This window comes from Corythoichthys intestinalis, chromosome 17 (genome assembly GCF_030265065.1).
Source record: "Corythoichthys intestinalis isolate RoL2023-P3 chromosome 17, ASM3026506v1, whole genome shotgun sequence".
In the NCBI taxonomy this organism is placed as follows: domain Eukaryota; kingdom Metazoa; phylum Chordata; class Actinopteri; order Syngnathiformes; family Syngnathidae; genus Corythoichthys; species Corythoichthys intestinalis.
In genome coordinates this window covers 19,398,694-19,422,093 of record NC_080411.1, presented here as the reverse complement: position 1 = coordinate 19,422,093, position 23,400 = coordinate 19,398,694, and the positions used below count along the sequence as shown (strand labels likewise).

Sequence of the window (23,400 nt, the reverse complement as noted above, 5' to 3'; positions counted from 1 at the left end):
CAGATGAAACCAAAATAAAACGTTTTGGTAGAAACACAGGTTCTCGTGTTTGGAGGAGAAAGAAGACAGTATTGCATCTGAAGAACACCATACCCACTGTGAAGCATGGGGGTGGAAACATTATGCTTTGGGGATGTTTTTCTGCAACGGGACCAGGACGACTGATCTGTGTAAAGGAAAGAATGAATGGGGCCATGTATAGAGAGATTTTGAGTGAAAATCTCCTTCCATCAGCAAGGGCATTGAAGATGAGACGTGGCTGGGTCTTTCAGCATGACAATGATCCCAAACACACAGTCAGGGCAACAAAGGAGTAAGAAGCATTTCAAGGTCCTGGAGTGGCCTAGCCAGTCTCCAGATCTCAACCCCATAGAAAATCTGTGGAGGTAGTTGAAAGTCCGTGTTGCCCAACGACAGCCCCAAAACATTACTGCTCTAGAGGAGATCTGCATGGAGGAATGGGCCAAAATACTAGCAACAGTGTGTGAAAAGTTTGTGAAGAGTTACAGAAAACGTTTGGCCTCCGTTATTGCCAACAAAAGGTACATAAAAAAGTATTGAGATGAAGTTTTGGTATTGACCAAATACTCATTTTCCACCATGATTTGCAAATAATTTCTTTAAAAATCAAACAATATAATTTTCTGTTTTTTTCCACATTCTGTCTCTCATGGTTGAGGTTTACCCATGTTGACAATTACAGGCCTCTCTAATATTTTTAAGTGGGAGAACTTGCACAATTAGCGGTTGACTAAATACTTATTTGCCCAACTGTATCAATTACAAATGACACGTCACACAAGAAAACCACTTTTTCTCATTTATTAGGTCTTACCTCTGAATGTTTTCAATCTGGTGATGGTACATCTCAACTGCGCTAGCCTGGCCATCCTCCTGTTCAGTTTCAGGTGCGCTGGTGATGTTCGCGGACAAATGACACAAAGACAAGCGTCTATTTGCAGACTCCATGCTCCCTCGGCCACTGCTTGCAAAACTACTGTAGCTGCTTCCACTGTCTGGCACTCCCTCATAGACTTCTGCCTCCTGTGGATCTTGGTTATTGTGTTGATTACCGTCGTGAGGATCTAAGTCTCTGGAAGATTCTGAAGTAGTCCCCAAGCTGCCTATTTCATTTCTTATGGTGCCCTGGTAGTCACCTGGCCATTTGGTAGCATAGGGAAAGACAGAAGCATCTGTTCTGTATTTGACAGGTCTTAATGGATTGCTTCTGGTAAGGTGTCTAGCAGGTGGTATATCGTAGGTAATTTGGCTATCAGAACAAACATTTTCAGAATATTTGGACAAATTCCTGATGGCAGAGCTATGGTTGTCGGTTAACAAAGACTCTGGATGAAAGGTGGAGGAATCAGAGTGTTTTTCTTGGCTTAAGGAGTCTATCCAGGCATCGGGGGTTAGAAAGATGGTGTCTTTTTGTCTACTTATGTTTTGATCCTGCTTTTGTTGCTTGGAGTCCGACAGTTTTGAACCATGGCTCAAAACTCTACGAAGCTCTGGTCTTGAGGAATTTTCTTGGTAGTGAAAGCTTGTACTTCTCCTCATTTCTTTATATCGTCCTTTGTGAGGGCATCCTTCTCGTACATGAGACTCGATTCTGTGGTGCAGCATTGGTCTTTTTGTAGGGTGGGTCACACTGACTTCGAATACTGGATCATCCACACTCATCTCAATACCCACGTTCTGCTTAATGGGCTTTGGGACCTCTTTCTCTGTATCTTGGCAGCCTGGCCCTGCATCAAGAGGCAGATTGGATCTTTCGCTATGTTTTTGGCAATGAAACGATGGATTGTTTTGTCTCCATGCCTCAGAAGTGGATACATTTGTTTGCATTTCAAAGAATGTGGATTGCTGTACATCATTATAGCCCTGTGGTGCTTCCTGTACCATTTTGTCCCTCATTGTTGGGGAGACATGGAGAGGTGTTAATCTGTCGTTTGAAGAATGGTCTACCCCCTCAGAGTTGAGGGGGATATCTGTAGTTAAGGATAGAGTAGGATGATAGTTACCGTCATTTATAGAAAAAGAATTTGTGAGTGTGGAAAGACTGTCTGGGATCATCGTGGTTAAATCATTCCAGTGGGCAGATGATGAGTAAGTCCTTGGTAAAAGACCAAAGCTCTCCCTGTGGTTCTGTTTGTATCTGCAAGGCAAGGTCTGGCTCTTATATTCCTGGATAAATTCACATCCACCTCTCTTCTCAAGCTCTTGCTTCTCTTTTCTTCTTTGTTCTGTGGAACATCTGTGCACCCTGTATTTCTGGAGTTCTCTTGCCAGCTCTTCCCTTTCCTTAGCCAATTTTAAACAGTGAGTCAGGTTTCCCCTCTCTCTCTCGTGTTCCATTTGGAGAACCAGAGAGCTGGCTGTTGTTGAATGATGGCTGAGGCCTGACCGTAAGTGGGGCAACACCGGAAATGTGGGGGGTATTTCTCTTTTGTGATTAGAAGTACTATTTGAATCAGTGTTTGAAAACTTATTGTTCAAATCAGAAAAAACATTATGATTGAAAATATCTTGCTCTTGATGTTGGCTGATAATAGAGTTTTGCCTTGCTGTATTATATTCAGGTTGTTTGCATGGTGGGAGCTCCACAGAAAGAACAAACGGTGGATTTTTACTGTCTTGCTGCTGAGAGCATAATGAAACAGAATTATGAATTTTAAATGGATAGTCATAGCTAGTATTTTTCTTGCCTTGACCATTCACTGGGTCATACGGCGGTATTACAAAGCGCCCATCTGGACCTCTGCTGATCAACTCAATGGAAGATGAAATAGGGCACGATTTTAGGTACTGGAATTGATTCAGACTTCTTCTGTAGTTAGAGAGGACCTGCTGCTTGTGAAGTTGATTTTCACTGCTGAAGGAGGAACAATCTGTCTTTGAAGAGGAGGAGGAGATGGTAGAGGAATTGGTGGCATAGAGGGTGCTGGCTGGAAGTAGGTTTTTCTTCAACACACTGTCTGTACTGCCGGAGCCTGAAATCTTTCTGTGAGAGTGAATACGTAAGAGGGGTGTAAGAAAAAAAAGGTTTAAAAAAAAAAAAAAAAAAAAAAGCAGAGGTGTCAGATGCATAGAAAATAATGGGATGAAGGGGAATAAATTGAACACAAACACATAGCAACGTGATGAGGATTTAAAAACCAAATGCACAGACATTCCACCTATTTACAGTTAAAAAAAAAACCTGAAGAAATGGAACGGTCAATTGAATTCATACTGAGGAAATGATGGTACTTACATTGAAGTGGAGGACTTATAGATGGCAGATGGGATTTCTAGAAGGGAGAGGGAGGGGCAAAATGGAATCTAACTTATTATGGGTTACTGTAATATTGACCAAAAATTGAACACAAAGCACCCTAAGATTTATGACTACACTACATTATAAACCACTAAATGAATAAACAGAGGTGGGTAGTAATGTACTCCGTTATATTTACTTGAGTAACTTTTTGAGAAAAAGTACGACTTCCAAGAGTAGTTTTACTAAGCCATACTTTTTACTTTCAGTTCAGTAGATTTGTGAAGAAAAAACACTATTCTTACTCCATTACTTTGGGCTACACAAGAGTCGTTATAGTTCTCCTCTTCATTCTAAATATTAGATCTATTATTTTTTTGCCAGCGATGCCAAGAGTAGCTCTACCAATTTCACCAATAAGACGTCACAACAAAATTCACATGATTCCATTACAGAAATCTGACGCAACCTTGCCGTTCTATGATCACGCCAGCCTCACTGGCGTCTTTAAAGCACATTAAACAATGAAATATTTGACATAAAGTGCCCTCAACATGACTCAAAAGCGCAGATTTAAATCTCTCTCCCAGTTTTTATTTGGCATCGATTGACCACAGAAAACTGGAGATATGATATTTTTAATTTCATAACAGTAATTATGAAGGAATTATCCACTATTGAAAATAGGAAACTATTTTCTCCAATAGAGGGCATTCATCTTCTTTGGACAAATAATGCTTCATTTCTGTCATTTTTTTTTCTCTTGTCAGAATTTAATTTTTTTTTTTTTTTTTTTTCTTTGGCTTGATGTGGTTATGTAATGGGTTATTGTACAGTACCATTATAACAACAGTTCATATATTTAAGTTTGTGCTGAGAGAAAAAAAATACCATTGAAAAAAACTAAACAAAAAGCACTTACAATGTTACTCATTACTTGAGTATCTTTTTTACTGGATACTTTAAACAAAAAGCACTTACAATGTTACTCATTACTTGAGTATCCTTTTTACTGGATACTTTTCTACTCGTACTTGAGTACATTTTTTGGATGAATACTTTTACTTGAGTAATATTATTTGGAAGTAATGCTACTCTTGAGTAAAATTTTGTTAGCTGATATTTTGTGCAGTAAAAAAAAAAAAAAATCATGTTTTTGATATACTTCATGAACTAGTTTTATTTTTTTACCATTCTGTTTCTTTTGGCTGCGTAGGTTCCTCTTGTGACTAATAAGGCACGCAGATCCCAACAACAAGACCAAGGTCAAACACATAAAGCCAACTCCACCAAGAATGCTGGGCAGTAATGATTCTGGAACCTCTAGAAGTCTGGATGAAGAAGGGTAAATCTGCATTCCTGTCACAACACATTAATTGGTAAATGTAAATCAAAGTACACTAATCTTGGCTGAAGTCTCCTAAAACCTTACCAGGCCATTGCTAAATCAATCTTGTTCTGCTTGAAACTAATATAATTGTACTTGATCAAAACATGATCAGAAAAAGCCATGTTCTTTGAAGGATTGGAGACAGCAGCTACAAACAGTATTAATGTATCGATGTCAAAAAGGGAATTGGTGTGGCGGGTACCCTTGCAGATAAAAGCCAAGCACAGAAACCTTCAATTGATAAAACGCATGTTTGGCAAGCAAATGCTAAGTAATTTATTCAAACTAGGCTGTATTTAAACAATAGTTGGCCCAGACTCGAGTAAATAGCATTGATTTTCAAATTGTTTGAGTTTTTGTATTTTACTGAACGATGACAAAAGACTGTCTCTGAAAATAAGATTCGTTACAACAATAATATCCAATACAAAAATGTCAGTACTGTACAGTATAGGTCATTATTGTAGAATATGTGTTTAATTCATTCCGGGATTATTTTATAATTGTAAGCAATGAAAAAGTGAAAACAAATATTCATGTCAGTAGTAATGTAGGCTTGGTGTAATCAGATCTACCTCAGATTTACTTTACGGTAAATGTATCAACCATTCAACTATGACTTGTGTCCTTCAGAATCATGAACTGCAAATCTTAAACTTTATTGGTCAGAATAATTTGCTTAGCCAAGTGAATCACCTCGCTCTGTTAAGTAATATAATGTAATTATTAAGTAGTAGTAATATAAAGTACAATCATGGCTCATGGGAATGTGTCAATATCTTCATTTAACTTCTCTGAACCATATACAGTGGTACCTCGACATACCATTGCTTCGACACACAATCTTTTTGACATCCGACGTAAAATTTGACTCGCCATTTGTTTCCACATCCTGCGACATGCTCGAAATATGACGATTTGTGACAGCGCCGCACTTTGTTTTTCCGCAAGACGGACGCACAGCGTTTTTTTGTGAGAGAAATCAACATGGGTTCCAAGAATGGAAAAAGGTGACACTTACCATTAAAATTAAGATGGAAATCATAGAAAAATATGAGCATGTTGTGCGCGACCGTGAACTGGCTCGTCACTACGACCGTAGAATGTCTACGATCTCAACTGTCCTCCTCCGACCTCCGTTCGCCAGTTTTGACAAGGTGACAATTATTATTATTGTAACATCGCCAGAGAAATTACCAGCTATTATATATATTATATCCTCTGGTTGTCTTACGTCTCTGATCGTTATTTTGGGCAATTTACATTGCTTTTTTGTGTAGCGATCGCAAATTCTACTTGTTGGCAGCCAACGAACACTTTTAATTTTTTAAATTATTAATAACAAATCTGAATTTGATAATTTATTTACACTTCCCCCTTACTGAAGTTATTTTTATAACAGAAAAGGTAACAGAGGCAGTCAGATACCATTTTAATTAGTTTCAGGTCATTCATTGTCAGACAAGCACCAGGGCAAAACGCAACGCTAAAAAATAAGTTATTAAAAAATGGCTTACCTCTTTGTCCTCTGAAGGACCGTGCCACCAACAAAATGTTTACTGCATATGAAATGTGAATGGCTTCACCTAGCTGGCGTTAAACGTCCGCGCAAGTTGATCCATTCTTCACATTATTTTTGGTTTCGGGAAACGTATGAAGAAAACATCCTTCATATGTCGTAATGTCTAGAGTCATTTCTACAAGTTCCATAAGAGCAAAGTTTGATCGGAATGTTTGTTTTTGAAAGATTTCTGGAAAAGAAGTAGCAGAAATATAATGGTTTCTAAGTGAGGGCGGGTCTATAATGTCCCACTTTCGCTTTACATCTACTTTACGATACGATGTCACGGTCTAAAAATAGCATTCATGCGGTACACTATTGCTATATTCAATAGTACCAGCAGTATTTATTAAGGATTTAGTGTAGGTTTTCAGGATGTGGAACGAATTAATGGAATTATAATGTATTCTTATGGGAAAATCATGTTCGACAAGCGACCATTTCGACTTACAAACAAGGTCCTGGAACGAATTAGCTTTGCATGTAGAGGTACAACTGTATAATAAAAAAATGAATGTCACATTAATGCCAACTTATAAAACAAAATATGGCTCAATAGCAGCACCATTTCTACCATCAAAGAGTCTAATGGGAAACACTCCCTGGGGTCCTACTCCAATTTCAGGAAAACATAAAGATAGGAATAATAATTTGATCTTGATTGAGAGGATTAAAACACGAGGTGGAGCGAGAATATGTGAGGGGCAAGTTTGCTTGAACACCTACCCATGGTGGAGACGTTGACTGATGGGCTGGGCTCGCTCAGCAGCTCACCACGTCGAGCGAGCAGCCTCAGCTCGTATACACAGTCCTGTGCGCGCAAACACACACAAACACACAGGATAAAACCTCACTTTGTCAACACAGTACTGTGCTTGCAATGCTAATGAAGTTGATTTGAATTTGACTAGAGCTATAGAAGTGAGCAATAGAAGGTGGCATAGAGCAGAAAACCCAGTGCACAGAGATTGATAGAAGACAGAGTAGTTATGGATGCCTTGTAGCGTCGATCAATTAGAGTGGTACCCTATATGCAGTAGGGCTGTCAAAATTAAGCAAATAATTGGCAGCTAATCGATCTAAAAATGAAATATTATTCTTTGATGACTGATTAATCTTTTAGAGCCAAGGTCTAACTGAAAACTGAAAATCTTAAGATTGCTGCAGTCGTAACTGAAAGCAGACTGATTATATTCATAATTAAGCAGAATAAAACATTTAGTAACATGTTTGTGCTTGAGAATAGAATCGTAATTATTTTTCATATTTTCTGACATGCTACTCATAATCACCTTATGTAAAAAAATAATAGTCAATTAAATCTATTGCAAAAGATAATAATTTCCAGCCTTTGTATGAACAGCTGATACGTGGATGTTTTGAGATGACGTTTGGAGCTCTAAAAGTTAATAAAGCTTTTATGATGTGACAGCTTGGACCCTGAACAAAATGCACAAATATACTGTGATTGTGGGATTTTTTTTTTTTTTTTAAGCTCACATGTACAATCATTTACATTTACACTGCATATTATTAGGGAATCTACCTTTACTCTGAATAAGAAGCTATTTACAATAAAATACAATACAATACAATAAAAAGAATGAAATGACAATAGTTATTTTGTAGATTTGTGTGGATAATTTAAAGGTTTATCATTTCATATTTCTTTTGCAATATCTGGAAATATGTTGTGGCTTTCCTTTGCATGTATTACTGTAAATTTAAATGTTTTGTTGTATGACTGAAAAAAAGGTTTGTGCGTATTTTAGCTCTTGATTTGAATGAGCAGGGATTTATCATTACATCAAGATCTCAATCATTAAGAACTTCTGTTTTGACCAGCACCAGCTATAAAATACTTTTTCCTCAAATATGAGCACATTTTAAATGCAAATAATAACAAAAACCAGAGTAACAGGGTAAGCACTTGACACAACAGCTTTGTTACCTTGTGCAGGCCTGGAACGACGATCTTGCTAATGTTGGCGCTAATATCATCATCCAAATTGATCCAATCCCCTTCTTTGACACGGGACTGAAGAACAAACCCTGTGACGGATTGGGGCTGGGTTTGTGCAAGAGACCAGTGCAGAACAACACCAGCCGAGCCCAAAATTGCTGATAGCGAGGACGGGGGCTTTAGCTGGTTGCTGCTTGGTGTAGGACCTGATATATACGTAAGGAATATGACAAAATAAGACTAAAGGTTAATTAGTCAGATGAACAAAGTGGTAATGCTTTATAAGACTGCAGGAAATTGCATTCCTGATATGAAATGTTTTAGGGGTGCCAGAGCAAATTCATTTGGCTTCAAGCCTTCCAATGAATAAATCACAAAATGTCACAGTTAATTAAACGAAGAATATTAACGTAAAAAAAATAAAATAAAAAATGATGACGATTCATCATCAAGTTTCTCAAAAATAATTACTAGAGATGGAAAAAGTACCCCCCCCAAAAAATTACCCAAGTAAAAGTAATTTTACATTGATGAAATTTTTAGTATTTAACAAATCTAACCATTGTAAAAAGAAGCTAATTTCAAAATGATTTAATGTAAAAGTTACTTAATTACTTTGTGTGTTTGGGGAAGTTACAGGAAAACGTTATTTTTTTTTAACAGCTATACAAAATGGGGAAGACAAACAAAATAGCAGGCATGATACAAACTACATACAATATGAGCATATTCGATGCTTAATGCGCAGACAGCAGTTACGAGTTCATGATAAGCTAGCTTGTCACAATATTGCTAATACCTTGAATGTAGGCTACCGTGGTCATTGCAGTAATTCTACAGTGGGGCAAATAAGTATTTAGTCAACCCCCAATTGTGCAAGTTCTCCTACTTGAAAAGATTAGAGAGGCCTGTAATTGTCAACATGGGTAAACCTCAACCATGAGAGACAGAATTTGAAAAAAAAAAAAAACAACAGAAAATTACATTGTTTGATTTTTAAAGAATTTATTTCCAAATTAGAGTGGAAAATAAATATTTGGTTACCTACAAACAAGCAAGATTTCTGGCTGTCAAAGAGGTCTAACTTCTTCTAACGAGGTCTAACGAGGCTCCACTCGTTACCTGTATGAATGGCACCTGTTTTAACTCATTACCGGTATAAAAGACACCTGTCCACAACCTCAGTCAGTCACACTCCAAACTCCACTATGGCCAAGACCAAAGAGCTGTCGAAGGACACCAGAGACAAAATTGTAGACCTGAACCAGGCTGGGAAGACTGAATCTGCACTAGGTAAAACGCTTGGTGTAAAGAAATCAACTGTGGGAGCAATTATTAGAAAATGGAAGACATACAAGACCACTGATAATCTCCCTCGATCTGGAGCTCCATGCAAGATCTCACCCGGTGGCGTCAAAATGATAACAAGAACGGTGAGCAAAAATCCCAGAACCACACGGGGGGACCTAGTGAATGACATACAGAGAGCTGGGACCACAGTGACAAAGGCTACTATCAGTAACACAATGCGCCGCCAGGGACTCAAATCCTGCACTGCCAGATGTGTCCCCCTGCTGAAGCCAGTACACATCCAGGCCCGTCTGCGGTTCGCTAGAGAGCATTTGGATGATCCAGAAGAAGACTGGGATAATGTGTTATGGTCAGATGAAACCAAAATAGAACTTTTGGGTTAAAACACAGGAACCACAGAAACACAGGTTCTCGTGTTTGGACGAGAAAGAATACTCAATTGCATCCGAAGAACACAATACCCACTGTGAAGCATGGGGGTGGAAACATCATGCTTTGGGGCTGTTTTTCTGCAAAGGGACCAGGACCAGGACGACTGATCTGTGTAAAGGAAAGAATGAATGGGGCAATGTATCGAGAGATTTTGAGTGAAAATCTCCTTCCAACAGCAAGGGCATTGAAGATGAGGTGTGGCTGGGTCTTTCAGCATGACAATGATCCAAAACACACAGCCAGGGCAACAAAGGAGTGGCTTCATAAGAAGCATTTCAAGGTCCTGGAGTGGCTTAGCCAGTCTCCAGATCACAACCCCATAGAAAATCTGTGGAGGGAGTTGAAAGTCCGTGTTGCCAAATGACAGCCCCAAAACATGACTGCTCTAGAAGAGATCTGCATGGAGGACTGGGCCAAAAAAACAGCAACAGTGTGTGAAAAGCTTGTGAAGAGTTACAGAAAACGTTTGGCCTCCGTTATTGCCAACAAAGGGTACATAACAAAGTATTGAGATGAACTTTTGGTATTGACCAAATAATTATTTTCCACCATGATTCGTAAATAAATCCTTTAAAAATCAAACAATGTGATTTTCTGTTTTTTTCCCCCACATTTTGTCTCTCATGGTTGAGGTTTACCCATGTTGACGATTACAGGCCTCTCTAATAGTTTCAAGTGGGAGAACTTACACAATTAGTGGTTGAGTAAATACTTATTTGCCCCACTGTATGTATTTAAAACGTGAATAAGGGTGAAATGGTGTGATCAATGCACTGCGTATTTTATTCAGTGGGGGGAAAGAGCATGATTGACAGGGAGTAAAAACAGAAATAAAAGTGTTGGAATCATGGGATTTTGCAAAACTAAGTGTTTTTGTATGTTCCGTTCTTTGTTTTTGAACACTATCAGAATTAGGATGTTACTGTGTGATGGACACATTTATTTGGAGTAAACACTTATTCCAAAATTTCAGAACAAACATCTTTACTGCACATGTATGTGATTTCAGTGTAGAGGTTAGTAATTTCCAGAAGCTAGTAGAAGCAAAGCGAGTGAAAGACATGACAGGCACATGATTTGTTCCGACCGAAAGTGTGATGTATGAACACGCTAGTCCTAATGACATCAATATTTTTTGTATGTCAATTAAAACAGGGCATCCGATCATAATTTTATATTATTGTATAATAACATGCAGTATTGCTGAATCGCTGCCTACCATCTGTTATATAAGGAATGTCACATGATTAAAACCAGCTAACGGATTAGCAGACCTCCTGAGTATGGCTTGATGAAATGGTGATTTGATTTAAAATACTTTTTAGTCAATTTCAGTGTTTACCCAATTAATGGTGTACAAGCTTTTACATGTGCAGTCGAGAATAAAACCCACGTAAAAAGAAAAAATATTTTGTGTTGGTCCAATCTGTCAATTTACCCGGCCACATTTATAACATTAGTAGTGTGGCCACTGACGGTATTTTAAAGGACACTCAGTCATGGATAAGTTTTTAAAAAGAACAACTTTGAAATCCAAACTGATTCCTGGAAAAGATTCTGATGCAGATGAAGGCCCTAGTATGAGTCATGGAAAAAAAAAAAAGTAAAGACAGAGCGCTCAAAGACAAGGCAATACAGTGAAAGCTACGTTTCGTTCGGATTTACTTTCACCGAGGATGAGACGAAACCTACCATGTTTCACGTTCCATCAAATTTCATACTGAGTAAGTATAAAAATGAAATGATATCATAATTAAAAATAATGTACAGAAAGGCATTTTGAAACATTTTTAGTTTGTGGTGTGCCGCAAGATTTTTTCCAATGTAAAAATGTGCCGTGACTCAGAAAAGGTTGAAAAACACTGCTTCACAAAACAACAAACCCTATTAGGTTCATTGCCAACCCAGCATTCAAATAACATTGCTATTTTTTCACTCAGGTTTCTATAGTTACAGAGCTGACCAAAGTGCGTCAATAATTAAGGCAGGATCTTTAGAAGCATTTTTAAAAAACATCAGTAAATTGAGATTGTGTTGCTTATTACAAATAAGTTAATTATGATGTTATCTAGACTTATGTTTGCCAAAGTTCGAATCAGGTACAAAACTGTCGTTGGAATTCAACCGTAGAAAAATGACAGGATGAACAAGGAGGATACTGACCTAAGGTCCACGCTGTGATAATTTCACTAAAAGGTCCAGAACCAATTTTGTTGTGAGACAGGAGGCTGAATTGATACTTAGTAGCTGGAGACAGGCCTGTCACCAACAAGGTGGTGCCGGAGATAGCGGGTACAGGCACAGAAAACCATTCCTGCTTCCCCTCATTATCACGTCTTGAAATCTTCTTTACCCTGCAGAAGGAACAAGAGCAAGAGGCGAGATGTGAAAACAAAAGAGGGGAGGGGAATTCTGGGAGTCTGCTTTTATGAAACATGACAGAAAAGTGAGTTTCATTAATCATTCATCTTCATCACCAGCTCAAAATTTAGTTTCAAAGACAGTACTGATGTATCCCTCCTAATGCACCCTGCACACAGTGCCACTCCAATTAGAGTGATTGTCGTTATCTCCAGCAGAGCAGAGGTCCTGCACATCTATTTTAAACAGAGCAAATTCCTTGACTCCTGAGGCTAAAAAAGATTAAGAAAAAAATATGTGAACGTACCTATCCTTAACCAAAAGAACTTTGATAATTATTAATGTAATACTTTAAATAAGGTTTGAAGTTCAGTGCTTTAAGTGTCATCCTATTTAATTCAAGAGGTCAATATATAAATGTATTAATGTGGTGGAGTTAATTGTAAGGTCCTTGTTTAAGTGTGAAAACAATGAATGGACTGTCATTAACTCCCACAGGCCTCTCCCAATTACACATTGCTAACCTTTATTTCGCAGACATTTAGTCTTACTTAAAATGATCCCTTTTATTTCTAATACAAGGCCGTAGTATTTTTACAATAGACAATGTAAGATAAGATTTGATAACATGACTAACTGCATAGACATCAAAATACTTGACCTGAAAGCTCCTTCATTCACTTCACCCCACCTTCCCGCGGGGGTGTGTGTGACTCAGCTTCATTTATTAGAAGTCGGTGGGAGTTAAACTTTCACACATGCTTTTGAGCACAAAGCCGAATTTACATTTAAAAGTACGAAAGCTGGACCGCATACTAACAAGGAGGATTGTCTCAGGAGTGATTTGTTTGAGGATTCAAGGTAAATACTATATTTTTTTGTACCACGCATGCATTTGGAAACGTTGTGGAAAAAAATCAATGGGAGAAGTTAGCCGCCCCATACTTCGCAATATTTACGTAAAATAACTGTCAACTGCCCGGTTTTTGCTTTTAACCAAGAATCGAGACTGTTTTACGTCCAAATCTATAAAGAATTCAGTAATTTAAGCATTTATTCACAAGAATCTTGAATGGAAAAAGCCATTGTGACAGAACCTTTATCATATCAAAGAGCTAACAGACTAGCATCATTCTTCGATATATTTATGTAAAGTAAATTCAAACTGCCCAGAAGAATTTCAACGGAAAAAGCTCTTTGTCTGTGTTTCCAGTCAGTCAGCTTTGACAGCCACCCCAACAATGCTGGCTACTACGCCAGCCTTGAGCTTCCAGAGGGCAATGCTCATGGGTGCTGAAGCCTATAAAATCAGTCTCACCCAAGCGCGAGCAGAGGGCAGCAAAACTCCATAAAACACAATTAACAAGTGGGCAGTTCACTGTACTGTCATTTAAACCTGTCTGAGTGGGGCATGTGCGTTAATTGCGTCAAATATTTTAACGTGATTAATTTTAAAAAATTAATTACCGCCCGTTAACGCGATAATTTTGTCAGCCCTAATATTTATATTAACTGATTGAAGCATAAATCACGACATACAATATTAGAACATTTGATATTCATTTGGATGAAATATATTAGTCTGTTAATAAAACAGAAATGTTAACTGACCATTAACCAGTGCAAAACTCTGAATCTGTATGTTAGGCCTCCTGCACAATAAGAGGAACACTAACCTTAAATATTCAGTAAAGTAACTATTTTAAATATTGAAAATAATAATTAAAGCTTCAGAATGCTACCTTTGAAATTCCCTGGCCCGTCGCCATTATCGCTGTCTTTTGTTTGCCAGAGCGTGCAAAGAAGCATGGCATGATCCGCCCACCTGGCCAATTATCATCATCGCGTTTGCAACCGCGTCACCCCGCCCCCTTTCCGCTCTGCTCTTTCCCAGGCAGCTGATGTGTGACAATATCAGACCACTCGCGCTTCAGTCAACCGAATTGTAGTAACGTGCCCCTTCACATCCTCAGTAACATTATAGGTGTTGCAAAGATGGAAAATTAATTATATTGCTCACTACTGAAAAAAAAATAATAATAACGCATTAACAAATGCCGTTTTTAACAACACTGCTAGGGAGTGATGCAGGAAAATCATTCATATCATATCACCATAATGTAGATGCATAACAGACTGTAAACTAACTTCAAGAACCAGCTTTATTCATCCATGTATCACTACCAGAGTAACGATAACTATACATAAAGTTTCATTGGACCTCATTTGCTAATAATGTTGTCATAAAAGTACATCAAAAACTTATATTTAAAGTAACTGTTATTTTTCCTGGTTTATTGACTAAGAATTCACATTACAAATTGCTTTAATACTGTAACAAAAATAATAAAATAAATTGCTTTAATACTGTAACAAAAATAATAAAATAAAATACAAAACAAAGACAGTCTTTCTTTGGTCTGGTATAGCTAACTGTTGACCCTGTAATGGCAATATAGAGGAAGTATTTCACAGAATTCAACTCATTTATAGAAAACATTCTGATTCAGAAAAAAAAAAAAAAAAAAAAAAAATGCCACACGAGTCATGAATGTGATGGTGAGTTTGGGTACATGCTCAGCTTATGCACAGAGTAAAAACATTTTTGTGCAATTATTCGTGAGTGAAGTCTTGTCTGTAAGCTCTTAATGTTGTATGCCCAATTTTAAAATGGTGCTCTGCAAATACATATTAAATCCTACTTTAGTTGGCATGCTTTTATAACGAATAAATACATTCCTCTTTCAAAATATCAATAGAATAACACCAGGGCTTTCAATGGCTACCATGGTTACAGCCTGAGCAAAAAAATGTCAGGCTTGACACAACACTTACCAAACGGAAAATGTCTGTGCTGAACCTCCATCAAAGCCAGCCTCCCATGATATATTGGCCTGCTTCATCCCTGGAAAGACAGACAGGGATGTAGCTACGTGGGGGCTGGTTCCTGTAATGGGAAGAACAGACAGTTCATGTAAATTGGACAGAAAAAGACCATCTCAGACCGGACCATGTTTACTAGCTGGAGGTAAAGCGGAGACGTAGGCATTCGACTTGAACGATACTTTCATAGGTGTGAGATGCCCTCGAAAAAAAGTAATTATACCTAAAACAGCGGAACCTATAAGCCAAAAAGCCCTTGAGGATGTCCAAGAAAAATATGTCTCACAAAACTTTGGAGTTTGAATTGACATCATGCACACAGCAAACAGTGTGGTGTATTCAGCCTACCAACTAAAATAAAATAAATCAGAAAGATGTACACATTTTGCTTTTTCTTTCGGTTTTGTGTTTGTGCTTTTTTTCTTTTTTTAGATGTGACACGTATGTAGGTTACCAGATGTCAAAGCAATTAAAAAAAAAAAAAAATGTAAAATGAGTCGCAGTGATCCATTTACCAGACAGAAGTTTTTGTTAGTCTTAGAACATAATATTCTTTGGGCCTAGAAAGATCAGTCAAAACAACAACAAAATGGGGATCGTCTGGGATAAAATAGCTGGGATTAAATTAGTTAAAATGAATACAAATTTAGCAAAAGGCAATATTTATCTTTAAACTGATACCCATAACTTGGGGATTTTCCATGCGGGGATTAACAAAAACGATAAAGAAATGCCGAAATGTTTTTTAGTCGTTTCTGATGTCTAGGTAGGTTAACTGTTGTAAAATGCAATTTTTGAACACTTTGCATTGGATATTTACTAGAGGCGTGCAAAATTTCCGATTCTTAGGTTATTCGGCCGTGGAAGATGTGAGAACGATTCACAAACATCCAAATTCCGATTATTGAATTATACCAGGTAAAGCGGAAGTAAGACTGTGTCAGCGCGGTCTTTGGGACACAATGAGGAACGGACCGAAAGTAAATATCATTTTAAACTCATGCCGCTAGATAAAAAAAACAATCATACCCGACTGTGGCTGACAGCCGCTACAAACAACGCCCAGTTGCTAGTTGCTACAAACATACGGCAACATACGGCTATGGTAGATATCACATATATCTAGAACTAGATGTGAAATGACAGACTTTCCCGCGCTAGTAAACAGGCGCCATCTTAAAGCAGTAGACTTCTCTAGAAGGCTCTGTTGTAGTGAACCTAATTACTTTTTATCTAAAATATCCCTAAATCGGCCAAATCTTGACTTGAATCTATCTTTAAATGATGAAACAGTTTTAAAACTTTCACATGTCGAAAGTAGACATAAGGGAAATTATGGAATAACGGGTGCAATTTTAACAACTTTAACGGTTGATTCATAACATTAAATGAATTAAATGTAGTTCAAAGCTGCTGATACAGAATGGGGACTTGAGTATTTTATTTACTGTTTTTAACAGGTAACTTGATACTAAAATAGTAGTTTGGTTTATTTAGCCAGAGAGGATTTTTGAACAATTTTGGAACAAATATACATAACATAAAAAAAAGGGTGGGGGTGTCATCAATAATCGATTTATAATCGAATCGGAGCCTCTGAATCATAATCGTAATCGAATCGTTAGGTGCCAAAAGATTCCCACCTCTAATATTTACTCAATGGAACGTGTCAATTCGTCAAAAAGATTTTCACCAAGTGAAAGATTGGAAATTCTCTGTGTGACTTCAGACTGCTTTTGTTATGCCACATCTTATATAATATTAGATGTTAAAAGCTGTGCAGTAGCAGGTTTCATTAGTAATAATTTGAATCAAAAACAACAGAGTAATTGACATGGATTATATTTTTTTACCAGGGGTCGCGTTAACCGAATATTTTCCGTCGTTGACCGTTTTTTTAAAACGGTGACAGAAAAAACTGAAGTCCATCTGTCATTTTGACAGGTTGCAATTCACACCCCAGACCACAGGGGGGCGAGTGAGCATATTAATTAGCTATTGTCTCTCTTGATGCATGACGTCGTTGGCCTTACTCGGAAAAATGTCAAGGCAACTGAGTGTCCGAAGTTTCATCAAAAAGCCCCAAAACGACGATGGTGTTGATAAAAGAGGTGAAAAAAGAGGGACTGATTCAATGGAGGATGAAGGATGACAACGAATCAAGTGAATCGCCGGTTCACTCCTCACTGCGGCGCGCAGTTGAAAACGCCGCCAATTACCAAGAATGGCAGAATTGGTAACACGGTGAAAGCGGCATAGAGCCAAAAAAAGCGGACCAGACTAGCCAGAGCCTGAAATTATTTCAAGGAAAATATGGAGGGTGCCACCACTGTGTGTACTCTTTTTGCTAAGCTGAGCTCGCATACCACGGTAGCACGTCGGCTTTGAACGAACTCTTGGCACGTGGTCACCCAGGTGTATTTCGGAAGACAACAGGAAACAACAAGCTAGCGGATTGTAAGTCCATACAACTTTCTAACGATTTAAAAAAAAATTGAAGTTGCCTTTATGTGCGTCGTATCAACGTGCATTTTTATTTAATAATGATAATAAAAAAATATATATGTACTGTATATAATGGAATTATATAATATTTGATTATTATTAAATGACTGGCCTGCTTACTGTAATCCATGACTGCACTAATGTTAGTTACTTTATATTATAAAGTATTATTGTATTATTGTGTATATACATATAGTGACTGCATCAAGATATAGTCATTTTAAAAATTTAAGTGACGGGTAAAAATAGATTATGACCGCATTTTTATGACCCTGTCAGTCAAAATGAAAGACAACGAAAAAGTCTAGCGCAACCTCTGGTTATTACTACTGTTATTAGTTCAACTGGGTATTTTGCTCTTAGAAAAGGGGAAAGGGGTTGTTAAAGAATTAAAAAATAAATAAATAAATAAATGGTGCTACCACTGCTTCACCTTTAAAGATGCTGAACTTGTTTTCATTATGTTGGAATGTACTTTTGTAGCATGTACAAACATAATGACACACTACATTATTATTGAATAAATAAACACCTACACTCACCCAAGACAAAGATTTGAGTGAAGGCTTTTACATGGGCAACACGGTTAAAAACTGTGCACTCCCACGTTCCGTGGTGGTCTTTAGTGAGGGGCCGCAGCAACAGCGAGCCATTGGGCATGATGGAATAAGGTATGCGACGCGCCAGGTCAACCTTTAAAAAAAAACAAAATGTGATTGAAGAATAAGAGTAGTATTCAATACAACTCATAATAATCAACTAATTCTCTGTTTGGCTGTCGGCGCAAAGGCTTGGATATACAGCCCATAGAAACGGAGGGGACTGTTGCCCAAGCCACTGGGTGGGACCGAATCACGAACACATGACACAAAAAAAAGCATGCTTATTTCATAATACATGCGGCATTTTATGCTCGTGAATGAAATGGACCAATTGGATATGTGAAGAAGCGATCGATATACAGAATTTATTCAATTTTTTTAATCCCGCGCTACGAAAATGACAGACTTCCAGCTTCGGTCTTGCATTGAGGAAGAGGGCGCTGTGACGTGTACAGAGGAAGGCGTCCTTTTCACTATACAGCCGTACTGTAGTATGAGAAGGACTAAGGATTCAGCTGATTTTGCGGATTAATACGTTTATATTTCGCATCACGCCAGCCAAACGGCTGCAGAAAAATCTTGCTGTACGAGGGAGAGGCGTGTGCGCCTTTGTGGGGTTTCAAAAGGTTGCCATTCACCGGTGGACATTGGCCAAAAAAAGCCCGACTACTGTGGGACCATGGAACTTACGAGGAAGTGAGTAAACATCGTGTTTTGTATTATGTCAAATACTGGGATCATTTTAGTATGTAGGTGGTTTGCATTTTGTGGTTGACATGCTCCTTGTCCCCTCAGTCAACGACTGACGGCTTGTCGCACATCCTCCCGCCGGGAAAGCACTATACTCGGTTTATTTCCCTCTTCATCTGCCCGGTGTTCTTTCAAATTTTCTGACCGATCAGAAATTGCAACTTTGTGTTAAAAGTAGCCGCGAATACAGCGATTACAAAGTACACACTACAAACTTTCTTTAAATAACGGACTACTGATGTTTGATCATGGATGGGCATGTAAAAAGCTCTCCTCATACACATATTGTCATGTTAGCTGGATAACAAATGCAGCCGCCCTCCTCTCAGTAGTCTCTCGCTGTTTACGACTTCGCCGTGTAGTAAAGCATTATTTTGCCATATTCGTGTTGACCATTTGGCAGCTACACGCTCCTCCGACATCGGCCAGTTTGTTCGGCAGTCCCTGTTCGTAGTGACAGGGGAACGAGCTGTAAAATGCTCTCCGCTGAGAGGGCTGCCGATCGACTAAGACAATCGACAACCCAGTCGTCATGTGAAATGATCCGCGCTAGTAATGTGTTATTTTCCGCTTCTAAGACTTTGAAACATCACTCGGTTCGGCTTAGCATGTCGGCTAGCTGTCACGCCTCTTGGTTTGTTGACATTCTCCGAAGCCGGGGAAGGGAAATGACATAAGCCCGATTTAGATGGCATAAAATATCATTCGGCAGGTGCGACAGTAAAGGTGAAGTCGACAGTTTTGACCATTATGGAGTAATTTTGCCACGTCGTCCTGAATAAATGCATTTTTATTATTTTATATTCGATTTTGCACAAGACTGTTATTTGTCATGACCATGCCATTAATTTAGATATTGGGGAAAAATCCTTGGATAAAAAGAATATGGTATCGTGTAAAAATATTGGAGTAGAGAGACTGAAACAATGACAATTTGCGGCTCTCTTTGTCACGTTTTCCTCGTTCTGAATAATTCCCCCTCAATGGGCTGCATACTAAATCAGATTAAATTCTTACTCCGCTGACATCATCCACCTGTTGGGGACGCTAGAGCCCTATAAAGGTAGGCGTGGCTAACCGGCAGATTAAAAGACTAATTTCTCGTCATCTGCGCTTTGCTAAATTGTTGTGTATAGTCAAATCGTCTCAAAATATGTTTCTAATTCACATAACAATGCTATTTCAGACTTTTTTTCTCCTGCCATACGCACTTTAAGGAGAAACCACCATCACTGTCAATATATGTCAAATATATGACCTTTGTGAGTGTTCGGTTTTAAAGTGTATAAAAAGTGAGTCTGATTTATGTGCTTAACAGAAGCTAAAGCCTGCTCTTTACTCTCGCAAGCGAACCAACAAAAGAACCAGACCATTTATGTTTTCAAATAAATCTGTCTTGTTTGACTGTGGTTATAATTATGCCTTCAACATCAACCGGATTTCAATGGCTTATTTAGAGCCCTGAAATTGGTCAATTTTGGATGAACTATCACTGAGATTGTCAGTCACCAATGATTTCTGACTGTTAAATGTTCTTTTTGGTGAAAAGACATCAATTCCCTCACCCAGTAGAGTAGGATACTTATTGATTAAATAATGGCACACAATGTTAATGAGAGAGTTATCATATAGGATCATGTGGATCATAGAAAAGGTGGGATGGTTCCATTGTATTTCCAACAGAAAGAACAATTAGTAAGCATATTAGTTTCCCTATTGCTACAGGAATCAAAGAAATTATTTATGTACAGTAATTTGTGTGTAACTTCTAAAATGTTGATAGCTAACCGACAATCTTATTTCATTCGGTTATTACTATTATTGCTGTCTATCGTTGCATTTTCCCCTCACGTGCATTATTATGATCACTCTCTCACAATGGTTGTTAAGATTGGTCCCCGTAGAAAGTGCTAATTAGTGCAAAGCAGATTATAGACCAAGTGGAACACAGAGTTGCTTGTAATGTGCTGGGTTCTATTATGGTAAATTGACTTTTTACTTCTTTGGATACAAATATTTGGGTCCCCAGAGTCACTGCCCACCCACCAAGCGTGAAATTAAGCAACCTGGTTAGTCTTTTGTTATCTAAACGTGACATTTCATCGCACTGTTACATAAAATTCTAATTTACATAACTGCTCCCATCCAGAGTTTCTATTTCAAAGATAAATGTCAAAACCTTTATTAAAACACCTGAAAACAGTTGTGAATTGCAGACCTGTATAATAAACCTGTTTTAACGTGTCAACTCCCTCTTCACTTTGAACTTACCTTGGTCCAGTTTACTTTAACAGTAGAGTCATCATTGCCTTGACATTGGATCAGCAAGGTTCTACCAACCTTCTGTCTGTACTGCTTCTCTGGAGTAATACTGAATGATGGTGGGTCCTGTGAATAGTCAAAGCAATACGGCTGAATCAAGGCACTTTCACCAATGCCAACAACGCATATGAAGATAGGATTAATAGCTCTTTGTAGAAGATTATTTTAATAACAAGGATTAGTCACACAATTAACTCCCTAATAGAGCAGCAATTGTTGTGATTCAGAGTTAACTTCCATTAATGTCAGCGGGCACCAGTGTCGAAGTGAAAAGGTCAATAGAATGTCGTTTCTTATTCACTGCGACACATCCCATTAAGGCTGATTACAGTAAAGTGCCAACAAGAACATATTTATTAAAATAGGGGCACACATTCATTAGTGGGTGTAATTGTATGCACACTTCTTTTAAGGATAGAATATAGCACAGCGGAATCACAAATTTTAAAACCACAGATACAGACAAAAGCTCCAATTGAATGATAATTTGTGTTTAACTTTTTGCCCACCGTAGCATGTAAAAAGAACCCATCTGAACATTTTTAAGGTAATCCCATTTTAAGTCGAATCATATACAGAATGCTTCAAAGATCACAATTCATCCCCAGAGAAACAAATGCTCAAACATTCAAGTGAGGTCACAATAAGAAGCAATAATAATACTTTACAAATTACCTGTGTTCACACTGACCTGCAAAATGACTTTGGTTTGTCCAGATTGTCCCATACTGCCGTAGCTGTTGAATGGAGTGCAGGAGAACACTCCCTGCACATCATCATTGATTGTAGCCATCATCAAATTGCCTTCTGGTGTCAAGGTCCACCCTGGGTACTTTCACAAAAAAGCCCAAAATTGGGATAAACCATCAACAAGCAGACGTTCAGCAGTTTTTCTCTTGACTATTAATAGTATTGTTTTCAGTGACTCTTTTTTTATATCATTTATTCATTTTAAGTTGTTTTTTCCCCTTGACACAACACTAGGAAACATTTCAACCTTAATGAAATGTTTTCATAACATTTGTGATTATACTAGTATGTTAACTGACAACTAGTTGAATGACACCTCTTTTCTTGAGGAGTGAAGGAATTCGGCACCCCCGGCCAAGCCGCACAGAAACGGTGACAGCCAAAGAGAAATGGTGCTCCGCTGCTCACCTCTTCAGTGATTCAACCGGGAGGGCTGAAATGCTGCGCGTTCACTCCCTGTGTTAACCCTTTGTACTGATTCCATGTTCCAAAAGTTTGAGGAAGGCTCACCGAAAACAGGTTGACAATTTATTCGTCGACAATGGTAAAAAAACAAGGCAAAAACAGACGGCGGAGGAACAATGCTCGATCCAAAACAAGGCTACATAGAAAAGTTCCTGAGCAGCGAACAACATTTGTTATCCCAGTGTTCAGTCTTTTTGAAGTCTGCGATGGAGTGGGCAGGGCCGAGGGTGTTGTCCTGGGATCGTCATTCTGTGGCCGGTTTTGGGCGGTTAGGTTCGTGCGTCCTTCTTCGTGGCTGGGACGTGGTTGCCATAGCGACCGACGCTGGTCTTGACGTTCCAAGCGCCCGCAATCAACTTTGTTATGCTGGCTGGTTGAGACACTACTTGTTTTAGGATAGAGCGCCCTGCTCTTTGTCCTTGCAATGGCCGGCAGAACTGATTGCAATATATAGTGCGTCAATCTTGCTCGTGACGCACAGGTTGGGCTTCTGTGATAAGATGGTGTTGTATCTATTCTGCTTCTTTTCATTAAACTATGGTGTGCTATTTATTTAGGTGTTTTAGAGTAGTACAAACAATCCTACAGTACATATGAGAAATGATACTATTCCCTGATTGACTGTATTACGTGTATTAGAATAATGCAAACAGTTAGATGGTGCCTACGAGAAATGGTACAATTTTTTTCATTTTCATTTCCCATCATGAGCCCCGATAAGGTGATTCACTTTTACTGTGTCCAAGGGCATGGAGTGAAGTCTGCCTAAACTATAGTTCAATGAATGTAAGACTAATGCAAACAATTATATGGTGTGTGGGAGAACGGCACCTATTCCCTTCAGGG

At 38.3% G+C, this 23,400-nt stretch overlaps 1 protein-coding gene across 2 annotated transcripts in view; it reads right to left on the bottom strand.

Moving 5' to 3' along the window:
• LOC130905487 (protein turtle homolog A-like) overlaps window positions 1-23,400 on the bottom strand; it is a 105,165-nt gene that overhangs the window by 8,805 nt on the left and 72,960 nt on the right. For both annotated transcript variants that reach the window (XM_057818952.1, XM_057818953.1), the window contains exons 10-19: window positions 22,031-22,171; window positions 21,289-21,405; window positions 18,208-18,358; window positions 15,113-15,224; window positions 12,080-12,270; window positions 8,162-8,379; window positions 6,937-7,021; window positions 4,451-4,618; window positions 3,257-3,293; window positions 836-3,004 (exon numbers count right to left, since the gene is read on the bottom strand). In XM_057818952.1, coding sequence (XP_057674935.1) covers window positions 836-3,004; window positions 3,257-3,293; window positions 4,451-4,618; window positions 6,937-7,021; window positions 8,162-8,379; window positions 12,080-12,270; window positions 15,113-15,224; window positions 18,208-18,358; window positions 21,289-21,405; window positions 22,031-22,171 — 3,389 coding nt within the window. The remainder of the gene's footprint in view (window positions 1-835; window positions 3,005-3,256; window positions 3,294-4,450; window positions 4,619-6,936; window positions 7,022-8,161; window positions 8,380-12,079; window positions 12,271-15,112; window positions 15,225-18,207; window positions 18,359-21,288; window positions 21,406-22,030; window positions 22,172-23,400) is intronic.